The sequence below is a fragment of the Chenopodium quinoa genome, unplaced genomic scaffold (assembly GCF_001683475.1).
Source record: "Chenopodium quinoa cultivar QQ74 unplaced genomic scaffold, ASM168347v1, whole genome shotgun sequence".
Taxonomy (NCBI): Eukaryota; Viridiplantae; Streptophyta; class Magnoliopsida; order Caryophyllales; family Amaranthaceae; genus Chenopodium; species Chenopodium quinoa.
Window position 1 is genome coordinate 4,015,041 of NW_018743919.1, and position 19,834 is coordinate 4,034,874.

The following is a 19,834-nucleotide window of genomic DNA, read 5'->3' on the forward strand; positions in this document are numbered from 1 at the left end:
GGTTGGATTTGATTCCAATGTTTAGAAAACCAAACCAAAGCACAATTCATATTTGTTTGAAACCTAAATCAATCCATGATTCTAAAACCACGATACCAAATCAAACCACATCCTAATTCTAATACTACGTAGGAGTATATGAATAAAAGGAATTAGCTTTAAGTAGAAAGCTCTAAAAACCAATTCTTGAAATCCTACTCATTTTTCTTTACAAAATTTTCAAACATAACTATTTTTTTTAAAGAAAATTAATTCATTAATAGAAGAGTCATACGACATCTACAATATAAATCAAAACTAGCAAATACAATACAAACCGAATCAAATAATATTCTAATTTGACAAAACTACGATCGTTGTTATCTGGATCTGACATTTCTAAATGCCCTCTTTCACACCGCTGTTTGATACAGCTTTTCACGAGGGGTTTTTTCGATCTATTGTAGTTTTGGAATCGAACACCATTCGATACAATTGATTGTAGAGGTAGAATTAATCTCCATGGCGACACAGCACAACTCTTCATCAAAAAATCAATTTTTCTTGTGAAATTAAAGAATATAGCCTCAAAACTCTCAAAAAGAGAGAAATTAACCCGATATACGAGTAGAAATAACCCGATATTCGGGTAGAAAAACTCTCAAATAGAGAGACTATAATTATTGTGAGCATAAAGTAAAAACTAGTAAGAAACTAAGAGATTAGGGGCTTACCATCGACCAAAAGGTTGGTGGTAGCCCCTAGAAACAAGAATTTTTTTTAGGGTTTTTGAGGAGGAAGAGAAAAAGAGGAGAGGCAGAAGTTGTATAAAGTATTTTTAATTGCTTCAAACATAACTATTTACCCACTATCAAAGATTATTCCTTTTCGTAAAGCTTAATCCCGTGCATTAGTATAGGTACATTCTGATATCTTTAATTAAGAAACTTGAACTATTTCTTTAATGCTAACATAAAATGTCAATTGACAATCAAATTGATTAATTAATTCAACCAATTTTATTTCTCCATTATTTTTTTTAGGGTTTTAGGTCTAGTTTGGAGGGAAAGAAAAGAATATATAAAAAAAAAAAGAAAAAAAAAAAAAAAAAAAAAACTCCTGAAACCTTTTTTTTCCTATCCAAAATTCTGCAACTCATTCTCCCTCTCTCTAAAACCTCTCATCTTCAAACTCCATAACCATGTCTAAGCTCTAAGCTCAGTTTCTCTCTCCTCCTCCCCAGAAAATTCTGGGGATGTTAAATACTTTACCTAAAATGAAATCCCTAATTTCTCCCAAAACTTTCTCTCTCCTCCCTAAATCATCACCTTCCTTCCAATTCTGTTTTCAGCGCCCTTTTTTCCTCCATAAAACCCCTAATTTTCTCTCTCCTCTTCCACCCTTTTCCCCAATGTTGCGTACTCTTCGTTCTTACGCTTCTTCTTCTTCTCACCAAGCGCAGCAACATCCTTCGTCTTCGCCGCCGCCGTCGTCTTGCGGTGAAATTCATGTTATTGTGGGCCCCATGTTCGCCGGAAAAACTACCTCCCTTCTTCGCCGTATCCAATCAGAGTGCAGCAATGGCAGGTTATTCCCTGATGATTTTTTTAATATATTTTTGAATTTTTATAATTTTATGTTTGAAATATTAATTAGGGATTTAGGGATTAGGGATTAGGCATTAATTCTGGTGCTAAAATCTGCATCTTTATTATTTAAGACTTACTAAGTACTTCAAAATTACGTTACAGGGTTGCAATTTGTCTGGTCGATTTTTTGTTGTTGCTTGTACTTTGTGAAGTATTATTAATTGTATGCTTTGTTATGCGGAGTATGGTTTATGTGATCGAATATTGTTTAATTACTATGAATATGGCCACCCTTGTCGTCTCGACTCTCAAAATGATTGTTACATACTTACATTATCTCGACTTCTCACAATTAAGGATATATAGGACTTTGTTTAAAGACTCTTGATAATAGTTGTATTATTTTACACCCTTAACATCATACATTATGATTAATGATATATTGCGTGATCCTTTCATAAATTTTTACTTCCTTTGCCTCACTTTAATGAGCCACATTTTTGTTAGAGGTCGTTTTCGAAGAATTGGGTCAGGGTATCATAATTTTCCTTGATGAAATATACAATTGTCAGGAACAGGCATCTTATTATGGAGTATAATGGTATTGCAGTACACATAGTAATGGTAGTATGGGTAAAATAATATTCAACTCATTAGATATGCTTAGTATTTTGAAACATCCTGAAGTAGAATGTGCCCTTCTAAAGTGTTAGGAATTAATACTATTTTAGAATGATGGAAATTTTTACTGGGAATCCAAAAGTAATTTATGTGGCTTTCTTAGAGAAGAACTGAGAAAAGAAAAATCATAGTATGGAGTACTTCATTAGCTTTTTAGCTGAAATGCCAGCAATGTAGGAGAAGCATATTTAGCTTGTTATAAGTGAACATTGGAATTAGGATTTGTATAAGTACCATTTTTAGACAAAAAAAATTAAGAATAATTCTTTTGGGCTGGCCTAGAAGAGAAATAGTGGCATGTTCATCCTGGAACAGCCTCCTCAGTATGTAGTAGTGATGTTTTAGCTTGTCATCGTCCCTAGTTGTCTAGGAAACACCGAGATTGTAGTTTCGGCTGCTGGATATCGTTGTCACGGTTAGTATCTCCCAGTTTTCAGGCTGCACAAGTGAAGAGCTCTTCCCTAGTGTTGGATAAAACATTGAAGGACCTTTGTTACTCTGGAAGATTGATGGAAGCAGTTGGGCTACTGTGCCGTTCTGAAGCAATTGTGGACTGGCACACTTATTCTCTCTTGCTGCAAGAATGTATACATGGAGGGACATATGAGTGGGGCAAAATAATTCATGCCCATATGGTTATTGTTGGGTTTACTCTCAATGAATACCTGAAGACCAAATTGTTGATTTTGTACTCTAAGGCAGGGAAGTTGGGGACTGCCTGCATTCTCTTTGATGAATTGCTAGAGAAGAGCTTAATTTCATGGAATGCAATGATTGCTGGGTATGTACAGAAAAGCATGGAAGATGTGGGATTGAGTCTGTATCACAAGATGAGGCATATTGGTGTGACTCCAGATCAATTCACCTTTTCATCTGTGTTCAGAGCATGTGCCTCACTGGCGATTCTGGAACAAGGAAGACAAGCCCATGGTGTCATGGTAAAATGTGGAATTGGGAAAAATGTTGTCGCTAATAGTGCACTCATGGATATGTATTTCAAATGCAGTTGTTTAATTGATGGACATCAGGTGTTCGTTAAATCTTCTGATAAGAATGTAATCACTTGGACCGCCCTCATATCTGGATATGGACACAATGGAAGGACTGGTGAGGTTTTGGATCTTTTTGACAAAATGATAAAAGAAGGTCTGAGACCTAATTACGTCACTTTCCTTGCTGTTCTTTCTGCTTGTAGCCATAGAGGTCTTGTTGATGAAGGTTGGAAATATTTCTTACTAATGAAGAATGACTATGAGATCCAACCTCATAGAAAACATTATGCCGCTATGGTTGATCTTTTAGGACGTGCTGGGAGGTTAGAAGAGGCTTATAATTTTATTAATAGCTCACCTTGTAAGGAAAATTCTGTGGTCTGGGGTTCTTTGCTTGGAGCTTGTCGTCTTCATGGTAATGTTAAGCTGCTGAAATTATCAGCAATGAAATTTTTTGAGTTGGAGCCTGAAAATGCAGGAAAATATGTTGTTTTATCCCATACTTTTGCCTCCCATGCAATGTGGGAAAATGTGGCTGAGGTTTGGGGTTTGATGAGAGACTTTGGGGTGAAAAAGGATCCTGGATATAGTAGAATTGAGCTCCAAAATGAAGTCCATTACTTCTATAAGAGTGACAACACACACAAAGATACTAAAGATATATATGAAATGCTTAAAGTTTTGACTTGTGCACTAGTGGACAGTGATTACATTCCAGACTTAAGTTTTGAGTAATCTTAGTTGTACAACTATCAAGATTTTCAAGTCTCAGAATTGGTGATATCATTAAAGGGTTGCTTTGCTGGTTGTATGTGAGCAATCTAAAACATGTAAGATAATTACCTTTTCTCTCTTGTTTTGCTCATATTTTTCATTTCAGCCAACTTACCCGAATCAAAATAATGACCTCTGTGTATATCTCATGTTTTCAAAGCAAATCACTTGGATGCTATGCCCAACAACTCTTCTGTATCCTTGAAATCTTTGGCAAGTATTATAGGAATGGAACCTCAACTATTAAGGTTAGGTTAAAATGTTATGAGGATGAGAAATAGATTTGTTGAGCCTTTGGAACCTCCTCTACCAGTCCCCCCACCCCCCCCCCTCTTTTTTTCCGCTCTTTCATTCTCCTTTCCCAAAAAAGTGAAGGGTAGTCAAAGCATATTTTGTAGAGCATTAGAGCTGTATAAGAAGTGAAATCTAATCATTCAAGAAGTCAAGAAATCTCCTAATATATACGAAGTATTTTGGATCGGATTAATACCTTTTTCCTACTGAAATCTGAGCACTGTATCTTAGAATGGCACGGCCTTACTGACCTAAATACAAACATCATTTTATTTTCTGCCCATAGTTTCATTGAGTTTGAGCTAATATTTTGCTGTTGCGAAATTTTCTTGCCTTGGATATTTTAAATTTTGGCATTCAGGATGAATGGAACACTAAAGTGCTCCTTTTCTGTGTTATCTGTGAAACAGGAAAGTGGCTCTAATCAAATCAAACAAAGACACGAGATATGAACTCAATTCAATTGTCACTCATGATGGAGAAAAATTTCCATGCTTAGCTTTACCTGACTTGTCATCATTCAAACAGAAATTTGGCTCAATTGCTTATGATGAGGTTAGAATAATCTTTTTTGTGCATTTGGGTTTATCACCGGGAAATCGCAACATAAAAGATTAGTTTCTCTGCAAAAAATTTGACTTTTCATTTACATGCTCACTGTAAAGTAGCTGGTGATTTAGTGGGTTTGTAAATTTGTGCAGCATATTTTTTTTCTGCACATGCTAACCCATTTTTGCATATGATTTAATTTCCATGTTGACAACTCCTAATGAGTGTATCTGCAGCTAGATGTGATCGGTATTGATGAAGCACAATTTTTCGAGGATCTATACGACTTCTGCCAGAGAGCTGCCGACCATGATGGCAAGACCATTATAGTTGCCGGGCTAGATGGTGACTACTTGAGGTACTAATCTAATCATTTTCTCTTCAATCCTATAGGCTATAGCATCTGGATACTAGTGTATAACTTAGGAGTGACTGAGGTTTTTCTTGATCCATTGCTCTACAGTCTACTACACCCAGTTGCCTGTTCGATGTCATGTGCCCCTAATTTAATATGCTATACAAGTATCAAGGCATATGCTATGGAAATAAATCTTATTTTGTCTAAATCTTAAGGAAAGAATAAAATTTTACTGCTTGATCTACTTTCTCTATCTGGAAATAAATCTTAGTGTGCCCGAGAAAGCTGTCATTCCCTATGATTTAGATTTGAAAATTTTACGTGGAAACTTGCAGCTAATGTCAGTTCTGTTGCAGGAGGAGCTTTGGTTCTGTGCTCAGTATAATACCACTGGCAGACTCAGTGACAAAGCTCACTGCTAGATGTGAGTTGTGTGGCAAACCTGCCTCTTTCACGTTGAGGAAAACTGATGAAAAACAGACTGAGCTGATTGGTGGAGCTGAAGTCTACATGCCTGTGTGCAGGCAGCACTTTGTTAGTGGGCAGGTCGTCATTGAAGCTGCAAGATCGTTCCTGCAACAAAAGGTTCAGTGTGGATAGCGAGGTTGTTAGGATTAGGATTTTAATTTATTTTTTCTAATTTTATGTTTATTTACTATGGAGGGGTTAATTGTAAGGACCATATCTTAAAATTAGATCGAGGTATGCAAAATTCTAACCCTTACCATGGTTTTGTGAAAAATGCTAGAGCTTCAAAGTTGCTTTTAAATCTGATTTGATATCAAGAGGATTTTAGTTGTACATTTAAGTAAATGTTCACAAAGTAGCGAATATCTTGTATTATTACTTGTAAGAATTGCACCAAGGGTTAATCTTGTTCTTCTTATAGTTTCTTGTTGAGTGATCTTTAACTACTACTGATAATCTATATTTCCTGTCTAATTCAGTAATAACTTTCTTGTCACATTACTTGTAGTTGAGCATAATTGCTCTTAAAGATGTAATATGACTTTAATACACAGTTACATTCATATGGCATACAATTAGTGGTTGAGAAGGAAATGCCCCATAAAAAAATCATAAATAAAGCATTGACCATACCTCTCTAATAAATGATGTATCCCAAAGATTACGTATATATCAACCAGCTTAAGCTTTGTTCTTTTCGGATCATATATTGTTGCACGTAAATTATTTTTGTTTTAAAAAGTTTTTTCGATTGAGCTTTAACATTTTTATTATTTTTTTTAATTTTTAATACTAAAACTTAATTTTGTTTAATCAAACTTATTTATAAGTTGAGAAGAGTAATGCTTTTATTGGTTAAAGTTTTAACATTGTACCATAAACTTGAATCAAATCTATGCCTAAAATTGAATTCCGTTTATATCCCTGAAAGGAACACAAAAGTTATGAATTTTTATTTTATCATCATTGTAACCTAACTTATGTCACTGACTCACTGTGATAGTGCAAGGATTTAGAGAACCTATAGGAACAATTAGTCAATTACTGTATCAATACAAGTACATCATATCATGCTGATGCAATGATGTCATATCATATCATATCATATATCACTATTAAATAAAGCCGGTCTCGCAACCAGGCCATGAGACAGCGACACTTGGCATTCCAATTTTTCGCCAAGTGTCGAGCCACGTAGGCGACAAATAGGTATTATTGTGACACATATGATGCTAAGTAAGCGAAGTTTGGATATATTTTTAAGGATAAAAATGTTGAATAGAGTTTTATTATCGATATACTTTTATCAACCCTCTGGGCATCGCCTGAACACAAAACTAGACGATAGAATTAGTAAAAGACTTGATTTGGGTGATTTTGTAGTTTTGTACACACCATTATATGCAACATCCTATACCTTCCCGATTGTTGTTTGTGGATGCTTTGGGTGAATGTCATTGAGATCCTTAAAAACAATACCAACTAACATAAAATTAATTTTGCAGGTTGATTTATTTAGTAGATCAATAACTGGAATTATTAAATATGTAACAAATCTTTCTTATTTTGATCCGGCCAAATTCATATATATTAAAATTGAAATAATCTATCTTTATTTTTTCTGATAAAATTAGCTTTTAGTTATTGTTGCTTTTAAATATCAAGTTTTGAAACTAACTTGAAATTTTTTCTAAGAAAGAAATATTTAATTATAATATTTAATTTAGTAAAAACAATAATAGATAATCAACGAAAATAAGTTTTAACCAGTAAAAATACTTTTGGTTTGGTAAAAATACTTTCAGTTTAGTAAAAATAATTTAAATTCAATAAAAATAATTTCAAGTCAATAATAACATAGATATCTATTTACAAACAAAATTACAAAAAGTACGCTATTCTATAAATAAGCGATAGGATATTATATATCTAAATATCCTGCATTATCAAAAGGGTAAAGCTAAACTTTTAGCCAGGCCGCAAGACAACGACACTTGGCGTTTCAACTTTTCGCAAAGTGTCACGCCACGTAGACAACAATAGATTATTAGTATGACACGTAGGATAAAAATGTTGGATAGATTTAGATAGATTTTGTAAGATAAAAAAGTTAGGTTAGAGTTTTATATTCAATAAAATTTGGATAGGTTTTTTGGATAAAATTATAGGTTTAGAGTTTTATTTTCAATAAAATACCAATATTTTATACCTTTCAATAATTATAACTTCCAATAAATCTATTTTTAGCCCATAAGTTTCTTAAATTATGACATAAGTGAGTAATAAAAAAATTTCCTTAAAACAAAATAACAAATAAAAATTAAAAAATTGGTGGAATTAGCCCATAAGTTTAGTCATAAAGGTTTATTTTACTATACTCTGTACAATTAGTAGTTGAAGTACGTACGATAAGGATTATAGCTTGCAAATTTGCAATATATTTTTAGATACTATTATGCAACATTGGGTTAGATTTTTTTTTTTTTAAGGACATTGGATCAGATTAATCAAGCAAAATTAATTTAAGAGAGAATTTTTGTATCATTTTCTCATATACAGTGTATATTTCTATTATATATATTGCGTGCTCTTACAAAAATCAATGGTATCCTTCGTTAAAATATCCGTCCTAAATCAAAAAGGATATCCATCTCTTACATAACAATGTTCGTATCAATGATATGTTTTAAAATTTGGCATATAGATAAAAAAAAATATTTTAAAATTCAATAAATAAACTGGGTATCGCCACCAAAATTAAAATTCCAAATAGGCAATCATCTTTCAAAAAAAAATCCTAAAAGTCTAGGAGCCGAAAATTTACTTTCGAACTAAGGGTTTTGAATAAGTCTAGGAGTTCAATTTTTTATTTTTTTTTATTTTTATTTTTATTTTTTTTAAGACGGGAGTTCAAATTGTTAAATGTCAATGAAACCATAAAATTAAATTACTCATTTAATTATGAACATTCAAAGAAACAAATATTTCAAACGTGGAGAGATGTAGACATTAGTGATGATGCCTTTGAGAATAAAATTATTACTTTATATTATTTTATAATTACATAAAGATATATGTTGTGGAGGGAATCCGGGGCATCGCCCAGGGTACGTACTAGTCACTAATAAATAAAGCCGATTTCGCAACCAGGCTATGAGACATCGACACTTGACATTTCAATTTTTCGCCAAGTGTCGCGCCACGTAAGAAATAAATAGGGATTATTGTGACCCATATGATGCTAAGTAAGCAATTTTTGGATAGATTTTTTAAGATAAAATTGTTGCACAGAGTTTTATTATCGATTTCATATATACAAAATTAATCATAACTTTTAATAAATATTCTATAACTCAATTCTATTTCCATCATCAAATTCATTTTAGAAAGTTCTTTAAAATAAGATCCATTTATAATATATTGAATCACAAACTTTTATACGTAGCTGGTCAAACCGTGTCACCAACTATTACAAGATCAGAGTTTCGTTAGTGCTATAGGGGTTACTTGCACTACTAGAAAACAACTTCTGTCAAAAATTGGTCTTCCGACGGAATTCCGACGGAATATTCTTTCGCAAAACCCTTCGTAGGAAATTTGACCTTTTCCGACGGGATTTCCGTCGGAAGACCAATTTCCGGCACCGGAAATTCCGTCGAAAACTGCTTTAAAAAAAAAAAACGCCGGAAATTTGACCTTTTCCGACGGGATTTCCGTCGGAAGAGGAATTCCGGCACCGGAAATTCCGTCGAAAACTGCTTTAAAAAAAAAAAACGCCTCCTACCACCCCTACCACCAGCTTAATTAGAACCCATCCACCAGACCCACCTAACCTGAACCCACCACCTTAACCCACCCAGAAACCACCCGAAACCACCCAAATTTTGAACAAACGGCCACCCAGACCCACGCCACCAAACCCACGAAACCACCAAAACCCTAACTAACCCTAACCCACGCCACCAAACCCAACAGACCACCCAGAAACCCGAAACCACCCAGATCTAGAACAAACGGCCACCCACAACCACCACCCAGACCCACGCCACCAAACCCAGGCCTGAAACCACGAAACCACCCAAAAAATCACAAATCGCCACCCACCACCAGCCCACACATCACACACGCACACACAACTCCTCAAAACCCAAATTTTTTAAAAAAAACAAAGAAAAAAAACTCAGAAAAGCGAAAAATTAAAACATAAAACATACCTTGAATTGAAACGGGCTTCGAATTTCACCACGAAAACGGTTTAACAAGGCCTAATTCGGCCATGAAAATTCTAAATCTAGGCTTTTAATGGTCGAATTTGGCCTAAAAAACCTTCAAAATAATCAAAACAAAACTCATGGTGCAGGTGGTGTTAATTGCGCATCGGTGGTGGTGATGTTGGTTACGCAGCGGCAGTGTTGGTGTGAGAAGGAGAAGGAGAACTGATAAGGAGAAGAGAAATGAAGGAAGGAGAAGGAGAAGAGAGAGAAAGAGAGGGCGGAGGAGAGAGGAGAACTAAGAAGGAGAAGAGAAATGGAGGAAGCGGAAGGAGAAGAAAGAGAAAGAGAAGGCGGAGGAGAGAGAAGGAGCGAGGAGAGAAAAGGGGGAAGAGAAGAGAAAAGAAGAGCGCCGAAAGAGGAGAGAGAAATGATCAGAGAACAAATGAAGGGGGAAGGTCGTTTTTTTCCTTATATATAATTAAATTCTGACAGAATATTCCGTCAGAAATTTTCGACGGATTTTAATTTTGACGGAAAATTAAATTTCCGACGGAATATTCCGTCGGAAATCCCATATATTCCGACGGATTTTTACTCTGTCGGAAATTTCCAACGAATTTTAACAATCCGTCGAAAATCTGTGGGAAATTTCCGACGAAAAAATAATCTGTCAGAATTTCTGATTTTTCCGACGGAAATACGTGTCCGTCGGAAATCGGCCTAATTCTAGTAGTGTTGGTAAGTATTATAGTGGTTACTCAATCAGTGTTATAGATAGGGGTTACTTAGTCAATGTTAGAGGTTACTCAGTTAGTATTACAGGGGTTACTCGATCAGTTTTATAAAGGTTACTTTGTCCGACTAGATGGTGTGGTTAGCCGCATACAAAATGCATTGTTATTTAATTTATTTTTAAAAAATATTAGAGAATCAATAAAATAAGTTTTAATCAGTAAAAATAATTTTAGTTTGGTAAAATTATTTCAGTTCAGTGAAAATAATTTAAGTTCAATAAAAATAATTTCAAGTCAATAATAACATAAATATCTATTTACAAACAAAACTATACAAAGTATACTCCATATAATATCTTATGTCTAAATATCCTACATTATCAAAACGAATTATTTGAACGTAATTAACATTCAAGTAAAAATGCTATCTTAAAATATTATCAACCATCTGGACATTGCCCGAACACAAAACTAGTATTTAATAAAGCATAATGTTTTGACGTGTGAACTTTGGCAATAAAATTTCCTAATTTGTTTATACTCATTATTCAAATTACTAACCTCAACGATATATTTAATTGAGCATAATATTTTGACTTGTGAAATTTGTCAATAAAATTTCCTAATTTGTTTATTTACTCATTACTAGAATTACTAACCTTTACATAATTACATGCATATTGTGATTAGTCGAGTATTGCCCAAAGCGTGAATTGGGTGGAACACTAAAAAAAATTAAAAAAATATTCTTATATTCTTCACTACTCGTACTTTCAAAAAATAAAAATAAAAAAATTATTCTTGTATTCAAAATGAGAAATTCCAAGTTTCTCAACGTGAGAAACAAATTATGTTTCTCAAATGGCAAAAACGTAAATAAAACACTTTTTTTTTATTGTTAATTGGCAAAACCGCTACTTGCCCATAAACCGCTACTTAAGGGTTCGTTTGGCATCGCTGTGGTTTTTTTGGTTTTTTGTTTTTAAAATCATATGACATATATCATATAATGAATAAAAAATTAGTCAAACTTATTAAAATTATGATAATTTCGAAAACTGACAACAAAAAGGTGGAAACACCTTTTTATTGTTTCTTGTTTTTGGTTTTTTGTTTTCAAAAATTGAAAACTGAAAACAAAAAACGATGTCAAACAAGCCCTAAAATAGCGGTTTTACATGTAATTTTACAAATTTAACCTTGTTTCTCATGTTCAGTAAAATAGTAAATGGGACGGCCTCATTCAAAAAATACTCATTACTCGTACTTTTTTCTTTCAAAAATTTCAGGCCAAGTTACCAAGAAAAGGATATTAATGTCAAACCGGTGTCGTTTAACTTGTTTAGGAGCGTATTTTCAATTGCGCTGTATCCTTCACTCCCATTCCCATGCTCTCTCTTCTCCCTTTGCTGCCTGGCGCTCAAACCGCCATATTTATTTCTTCAATTTATCTGCAAGGTACACTATTTTTTCTCTCCTAACTCCTTTCATTTTTCTTCCAATTATCTGGGAGATTTTTAGTTGTTATGTTAAGAAGACCAAAGATTAGAGCTTATGTGACCCAAAAGCTCCAATCTTTGTCTAAAAGTCCCAGTTTTTCATTTTGTTCATCTGGATCTCATTCAAATTCTTCTTCTTTTGATAATGATGATAATAATATTAGTTGTAATAAGTTAATTGTTAAGAACTTTAATCAAAATGGTTATTTTAATTCTGAGACTACTGATTGGGAGAAATTGCTTAAACCCTATGACATTGAAGATCTTCAGAAATCACTCAATTTTCTTACACCCATTAGACTGTGTAAATTGATTGAGCTTCCTATTGATGTGCCCACTTCGATCGAGCTCTTCGAATGGGCCGGTACCCAGAAAGGGTATTCTCATTCATTTGATGTGTATTATGCTTTGATTAGTAAACTTGGTGCTGTTTCCGAGTTTAAGGAGATAGATAGGTTATTGTTGCAAATGAAAGATGAGGGGATTGTTTTTAGAGAGTCCCTTTTTATGTTGATTATGAGGTGTTATGGAAAGGCTGGATTGCCTGGACAAGCCACTAGGTTGTTGTTGGATATGAGGAATGATTATGGCTTCGAGCCGACCTTTAAGTCTTATAATGTTGTCTTGGAAATTTTGGTTGCTGGGAATTGTCATGAGGTTGCTCCCAATGTGTTTTATGATATGTTGAATAGGGGTCTTTCCCCAACTGCGTTTACCTTTGGTGTCGTGATGAAAGCTTTTTGTAAGGCTAATAAGGTGGACACTGCATGGTCGCTTCTTAGGGACGTGACCAAGTATGGGTGTGTCCCCAATTCAGTCATCTATCAGACACTTATTCATGCTTTGTCTAAGGTTAATCGCGTAAATGATGCATTGACCCTTTTGGAAGAGATGATATTGATGGGATGTATCCCTGACGTTGAAACATTTAATGATGTCATTCATGGTCTTTGTAAGGTTAGTCGTATTCATGAGGCAGCTAAGTTGGTTGATCGGATGCTTGCTCGAGCTTTCACCCCAAATGCAGTGACCTATGGGTTTTTGATGAATGGGCTGTGTAGAGCTGGACAAGTCAGTGAAGCAAGGGCTCTCTTGGGTAAAGTTCCTGAGCCTAATATCGTGCTGTTTAATACCTTGATAAACGGGTATGTAATTATTGGAAAGCTTGATGAAGCCAAAGCTATTGTCCAAGAGAACATGGTGGGTTCTAGATGTGCACCAGATGTATACACATATAACATACTTATCCGAGGCTTTTGCAAAGAGGGTTTTCTAGGGTCAGCTTCTGAACTTGTGGAAGAGATGGAACGTAAAGGATATAAGCTAAATGTCACTACGTACACTACATTAATTGACGGTTTCTGTAAGAAAGGTAAACTCAAGGAAGCTAGTTTAGTCCGGGATCAGATGTCTGCCAAGGGGCTCAGCCTGAATACTGCAGGGTACAATAGCTTTATAAGTGCCTACTGCAGAGAGGAGAACGTCCACGAGGCTTTCAGAATATATGCCGAAATGTCAGTAAATGGATGTAAACCTGACATATACACATTTAATTCATTAATTTATGGGCTATGCAAGGTTAATGAAATGGAAGAGGCTTTGAAGTTATACCAAGATATGTTACTGGAAGGAGTGATTGCCAACTCCATTACTTTCAATACATTAATCCATGCTTATTTGAGAAAAGGATCTACAGAAAACGCACTTAAGCTTGTACATGATATGTTATTTAGAGGGTTGCCTCTTGACGTAGTCACTTACAATGGCTTAATAAAGGCACTGTGTCAGGGTGGGGCTGTGGAAAAAGCTTTAGAGTTATTTGAGGAAATGATTCGAAAAGGAATTAAGCTTAGCATTATTACATGTAATATACTAATCAATGGCCTTTGCCGGACAGGAAAGGTACAAAATGCACTGGACTTTTTAAGAGAGGTGATTTATAGAGGCTTGACACCAGATATAGTAACTTATAATAGCCTGATAAATGGTTTGTGTAGAACAGAACGCATCCAAGAGGCTGTTATCCTCTTTGAGCGGTTACAAGCTGAAGGAATTGCCCCTGATCCTATCACTTACAACACTTTGATTAACTGGCATTGTAAACTTGGCATGTCAAATGATGCCTTGATGCTTCTATATAGAGGCCTGGAAAATGGTTTTGTCCCCAATTCTACCACATGGTATATATTATTAAAAAATTTCGCTTGCATGGAATGGAGGGATGTGATTCTGGCTGTCTCTTGATCTAGGCTACAAGGAAGCTTCATGTCTGTGCAAGTTTCTCCCAAATGCTTGAGGATATTGCAAGGGAGCTATGACTTTTGTTCTTTTAAGTGGCCGGGATCCTTGTTTGATAATTTATCACCTTTCCTCTGATCAATAGGGAAGAAGCAGCAATAGAACAAAATGTACAAAAGGCATTTGAAACATGTTTTAATATTTTGGCAGTGTAGATTCGATGTTTAATTTCTTACGGTGGTAATGCTGGTGCAATGTGCCCCTGGTCCACAAAGTTGCATTTGGACCATGATAGAGAGGCTACTATGAAATTGCTGCTGATTATTTCTGTGGGATTCCTATTGTCAATTGAGTTTTACATCTGAATTCAACTCATGTGGTCACGTGCATGGATTTGTGAAAGGACAAAAATTGAACAAGTTGTATCAAATGTGGAAGCTGATCTTATGAGGTTTTCGACTGTATGTCTTGTTATCAATATCTAAGTCTTCAATATTATTATTATTATTATTATTATTTTTCTCTTTTTTGTTTGCTCTTATGTTTTTGTTAGCATACTTAATGCCCAAAAAGTACCATTGCATGGCAAAGAGAAATAATGTGTTTGTTCCCACTTACCGCATTTTCCTAGTAGCTATAATGATATTCATATTTGCTTTTTTATTTTATTTCCCCAGAGGCGGGGGGGGGGGGGATATGGGACAAAAATAAGTTGTTTTTTGACTGGTTTTATGAGTCTAAGCTTACACCATTGCATTAAATATCATATTTAAATCCCACAGGGTTTAGCTTGTAATTTATGAATTAGTCTTTGACTCTGTCCATTACGATACTACCAATTTCGCACATGTTTCTGTCCAGTCTAGGTTACATAACTGCATGTTGTTAAAATTCACTCATATATTGGAGTGGGCTGGGGTTGGAAGAGTGTAACTGGTGAGAAAGTATGTCACCATGCTATAGTTAAGCCAATAAATTAGAAACTCTGTTGGACTTGTGCAGAGTCTGGGATGGTGAAATTAGGTTCTTTGTCCAAGTTGAATGCTCCAATTCAAAGTACAATGTGAAATAGATTAATTCTTGTACAAAAATTACTACATTGGGTACATGTAATGTATTTTGCACTTTCAAAGTGGTCTGATATCGAGATCTGGCCCAGTCAGTAACATATGTAAGTTCTGCCTTAAAACGACTAAGTCAATCTAGGAGTTTGCTGAATGTCTAAATTTAGCCCAACTGAACTATTTTATTCTCCCCTGTTTATCTGTTGGCGTAACTTAGAACCTACCTTGCCGGAACATGGTGAAGGCTTGGTAAATTGTTGAAAAAATGCCACTTAGCAGACTAAATGGCAATGATAATGTTGTGATGGGAGTAGGTTTGAAGCATGGTCGTGGCTTCTATAGTTCTATGTGTGTGAATTTTCTATCCTTTCTTTCTTTCAGAACTGAGCTCGACTTGGCTGTTTTCCTTTTCTCACTAGACACTTTTTTGTGAAAATATAATTTTTAAGTGAAACTCTAAAATAGAGGACTGAGTATACTAAATTGAATAGTGGAAAAAAACTTCTTAGGCAAATCAAATATGACATTGCAAGAATTCAAAGAGAACTATATATTACAGCATCTGCTGTGAAGAAGTTTCTTCCTTACTTTTTCCTATGTTTATTTTCCCTTTTTTTTTTGTTTCATTTTTGATGTTTTCTGACGCCTAAGAAAAAGTTTCAAGCTACTGTTTTTTTTTGCTTTGTTATAAATTATACTTTCTCAAGTCAAAAACTCAAATATGATTGCAGCAGAATTACAGCTTTAAAATTTGTGAATGACGAGATTCTCTTAGGTCATATCCTAGTCAGGTTGAATTTTATGATAAAGAAGCTTTGCAAGATTTGCCTAGTCATTATTGCACTGTTATTTGTTGACATTAGTTTCTGCTGCTTGTTTCAGGGAGACAAGGAAGGAAAGCCACTAAAACCTCCATACATTAGAGAAGGTTTGGTTCTTGATGTCATCAAACTATCAAAGAGTTATTTCATGAAGAAGTTTGTTTCTATGAAAGTCAGTTAAAAATAAAATGTAAGTCACTGGAATTTATTCTAGCTACATGTTTGAAAACGACGAATGGAAAATAGTGGGCACGCTGAAACTTTCTCAAATTGGAGTTTATGTTTCCGCCACCTAGGGCCCTGGTTTTAATCTAGGTTGCATTTATTTTTGGTGCAAATCTAGGTTGCATTTATGACACAAGCTCACACTACCTCAATCTCAAATTAGTCATATGTTCATAAATTTTGTGTTCTTTTTTACCTTAGTGTTGTTTGTCTGACCTGTGCGAAATGGACAAAAATGCAGGTCATTGGGGGGGAAAATGATCAGTACACTTATGAACAGGCACTCAACAAACTAATCCATTGTTGTGAAGTGTCTCTGACTCTCTGTGCTTATTGTGAGTAGTATTAAATTAACCAAGATTTATGTATGCTTGGTATCTAGGATTTGTTGTCAGTTTTAAAGCTTTCTCCCTTGTGGAGCTGACTTCATGGCTTTTAGAGAAGGGTTCGACCGTTCAAGACTATCAGAGAAAATGGGGATGCTGCTTCCTTGAAGATAAATCTGGGTGTGAAACTGTGAATGTTACTGGGCCTGGGGGTTCGTTTTCCTGCATACCAGAAGAGAAGCAAAAACTTTGGGGTATCTGCTTAAGGTTTAATGCAAGAGTTTATGAAGCTGGAACCGGAAATTGCTGTAATAAATTGATTTTGCGGTAAAAATTAGACATTTTGACCAGCTTGCTGAGACTAATATGTTTAACAGGTACGCCTATTGAATATATTCATGTTTGGTTTGCAGGTTAATTGTCTTGTGCTATTTGATTGTTATTCGCAAATGCAAAGAAGATGATGATCAAAGAGGATTGAATAAACGAATTTGCGACTTATGTCACCCATAAAGCATAAAAGGCTCTTTCCAGCAGTGAAATATGCAACAACTGAAGTAAAACCTATTTCTGAAATGATCAAGGAGTTGAGTTTTTCAGACAACAAAGGCTATACCTTTCTCATGTATTCTTTTGCGTAATGTATACTTCAAACACTTTACTCCAGCATTTTATTAATGTTTACAGTTATAATTACAGTTGGCAATAATTTTACTTTCGATTTTCATATGGCCAAAATATGCAAGATCTCTTGAGTGGTAGTGAACTTGCAGAAATTTTGGTTGTTGAATTATGGTTGCTTGTTATTGATGACAATATAAGAAAAAGAATTTACTTCAATTGTGAGTTGTCTTGTCTATCTCAAAAAGTGCTTAATGGTGAAAGGTGGGCTTTCCTTTTCTTCTTCCATTTCGTTTGTGTATTGGGTGGGTGATAACTCATGCAGTTTATTGAAATTCTCTCACAAGTAAATAATCTTTTCTTCTTCGTAGTATAATCTCTAAATATGCACGAAATTTGCATAAATCATGTGCATATGAGAAAACGCTTGTTAAGAATAACTTACGTGTGAGATTTTCTATGTGGATGAAGAAGAGGAGGATGATTAACATTTGTTTTGTGGGGATACTCTTATTGCCAATTATTTCGACTTTGATTGAAGGTTGAAAAAAAGAAAAAAAAAAAAAAGATTTGCACATAATAAGGAGTTTTTTTTTTTTTTTTTTTTATATATATTTTTAGGGCAAGTAGAGAGGGCTATTATTATTATAATGATATAGAGAAATTACAATGATGGGAAGAATAATCTAATCTAATCTAATATATATAAATAAAGTAGGCATTTTTCAAGAGCATTTGGCGCGCCACATAAGCAAAGGTATATTTTCGACCAATTAAAAATTAGATTTTTATTTTATTTTGGAATTAAAAAATTCGTTTGTCACCTAAACAAAAGTGACGAATGAGATTTAAGAATTTTGCCACGTAAATAAAAACAATGAATATTGATTTATTAGGATTTAATTTATTTAAAAAACTAAAAATTATCTTTTAAAATAATCATCTTTAGATATAGGATTTATATACCTATTATTATAAGATAAATTTTGATAGTGTTTATGATAAGAATAAAAATTATTCCTTAATTATAATTAAATTAAAATTTGTGATATTTACCATTATAAATTGACGCATCATATGACACCAACAAAATTTCGTATCAATACAAAACCAAACCAAGCAAATTATGTGTCATTAATTTTGTGATAGTTTTATTATGTCATCAATGGTTGGGTAATTCTTAGCCTAATTTTTAAAACCCATGTTTAAATGTATATTTGTGATTATTGCTTAAATTGTGTTTATTTGGGATACTTAATGATTATATGTTTATGTTTTGTTACTGAATTTTGTTTTTACATGCAGATCTAATTTAATAAGAGAATTATATTCGAGCAAAAATCTTTGGAATATCAAAGTACGAGTTTCTCGCCTGATGATCCTATTGGATGAGGAGGTATTATATCTTTATAAATCGTTTACATTAATAAAACTTTTAATGAACCTTTTAGTTTTTATCAATTAATTTTATGATTAAATAATTTTTTTGTGATTTAGGTAGCTTAATTAAGTCATAGAATTACGTTCATGCCTCAATTAAAATCAACTTTGTTCTACAATTTTGTTCAAAATTGATTGAAGGAAAAGTTTACTCCATTAGATACTTTCAGTCGTTACAAATAAGAAGCAATATCGCACGCATTGTCAGCGACAACAAAATAATGATTCAATTTTCCAAAATACTATTGTTTGGGCGATTGGGGACGATGAAAAAATTCCAATACATAGATTTAATTTTGTATAATTACAATTTTTAGATTAATTTCACAACAATTATTCACTTTCTGGTAAATATTTTAATTTATTTTATAAGACTACAAAGATTAATTTTATATAAATTTTATTTTTGCTAACATGTTCAATTTATCCACTTTTATTAGATGGAAGAGATATGGGTGTGAACAAAATTGGCGATCCTATCGAAATTTTTTTTAATACAATTTTTTTTACATCGAATTATTACATCTAATAACTATTATTTTTAATGTTCTTATTAAAATATTTATTAGGGGAATAAATTACATAAATTAATAAAAAATTATCCTTAAAAACAATAGCAAAGTAATCAAAAATATTATGAGTATGATCTAATTACAAAAATTATTTTTATGAGGTTTTACGTATAAAAAACCGTGGGATATTAGGATTTAAATTATTAAAAAAAATAAAATTATCTTATGAAATTAATGGTTTTATCTAAATACCCGATTAATAAGATGTTTTTTTCATAAAAAAAATTTAAAACTTATAACGCAATAAAAAAACTTTACCTTCTTTAAACATTTTATGTCTAAAAAATTGGAAAGACAGATAATTTGTTAGAGATCAAGAGATCACAAGAAGTATACAAAATGATATATAGATTTGAGAGTTTAATTTCAAGCGTAAAAGGAAACGAATAATGATTT

At 33.6% G+C, this 19,834-nt stretch overlaps 2 protein-coding genes across 6 annotated transcripts; both read left to right on the top strand.

The window, feature by feature from the left end:
- Positions 1-645: 645 nt before the first annotated feature.
- Positions 646-6,108, top strand: LOC110687466 (thymidine kinase a-like). Of its 2 annotated transcripts, XM_021864118.1 has the most exons (4): positions 679-1,566; positions 4,720-4,864; positions 5,095-5,216; positions 5,573-6,108. In XM_021864118.1, the coding sequence occupies exons 1-4, from the start codon at positions 1,235-1,237 to the stop codon at positions 5,814-5,816; spliced, it is 843 nt and encodes a 280-aa protein (XP_021719810.1). In that variant the 5' UTR covers positions 679-1,234; the 3' UTR covers positions 5,817-6,108. The 2 variants fall into 2 exon arrangements, with proteins under 2 accessions (XP_021719809.1, XP_021719810.1); XM_021864117.1 differs by lacking the exons at positions 4,720-4,864; positions 5,095-5,216; positions 5,573-6,108 and adding an exon at positions 2,680-4,681 and having other exon boundaries at positions 646-1,566.
- A 5,819-nt stretch (positions 6,109-11,927) lies between these two features.
- On the top strand, positions 11,928-17,530 carry LOC110687467 (pentatricopeptide repeat-containing protein At5g64320, mitochondrial-like). Of its 4 annotated transcripts, XM_021864122.1 has the most exons (5): positions 11,928-14,830; positions 16,316-16,444; positions 16,721-16,814; positions 16,919-17,132; positions 17,219-17,530. In XM_021864122.1, exon 1 carries the CDS (start codon positions 12,159-12,161, stop codon positions 14,373-14,375), a length of 2,217 nt encoding a protein of 738 aa, XP_021719814.1. In that variant the 5' UTR covers positions 11,928-12,158; the 3' UTR covers positions 14,376-14,830; positions 16,316-16,444; positions 16,721-16,814; positions 16,919-17,132; positions 17,219-17,530. The 4 variants fall into 4 exon arrangements, 3 of the variants coding, with proteins under 3 accessions (XP_021719814.1, XP_021719812.1, XP_021719813.1); XR_002504439.1 differs by having other exon boundaries at positions 11,928-12,090; positions 16,721-17,132; XM_021864120.1 differs by having other exon boundaries at positions 16,721-17,132.
- The last annotated feature ends 2,304 nt before the right edge of the window (positions 17,531-19,834 follow it).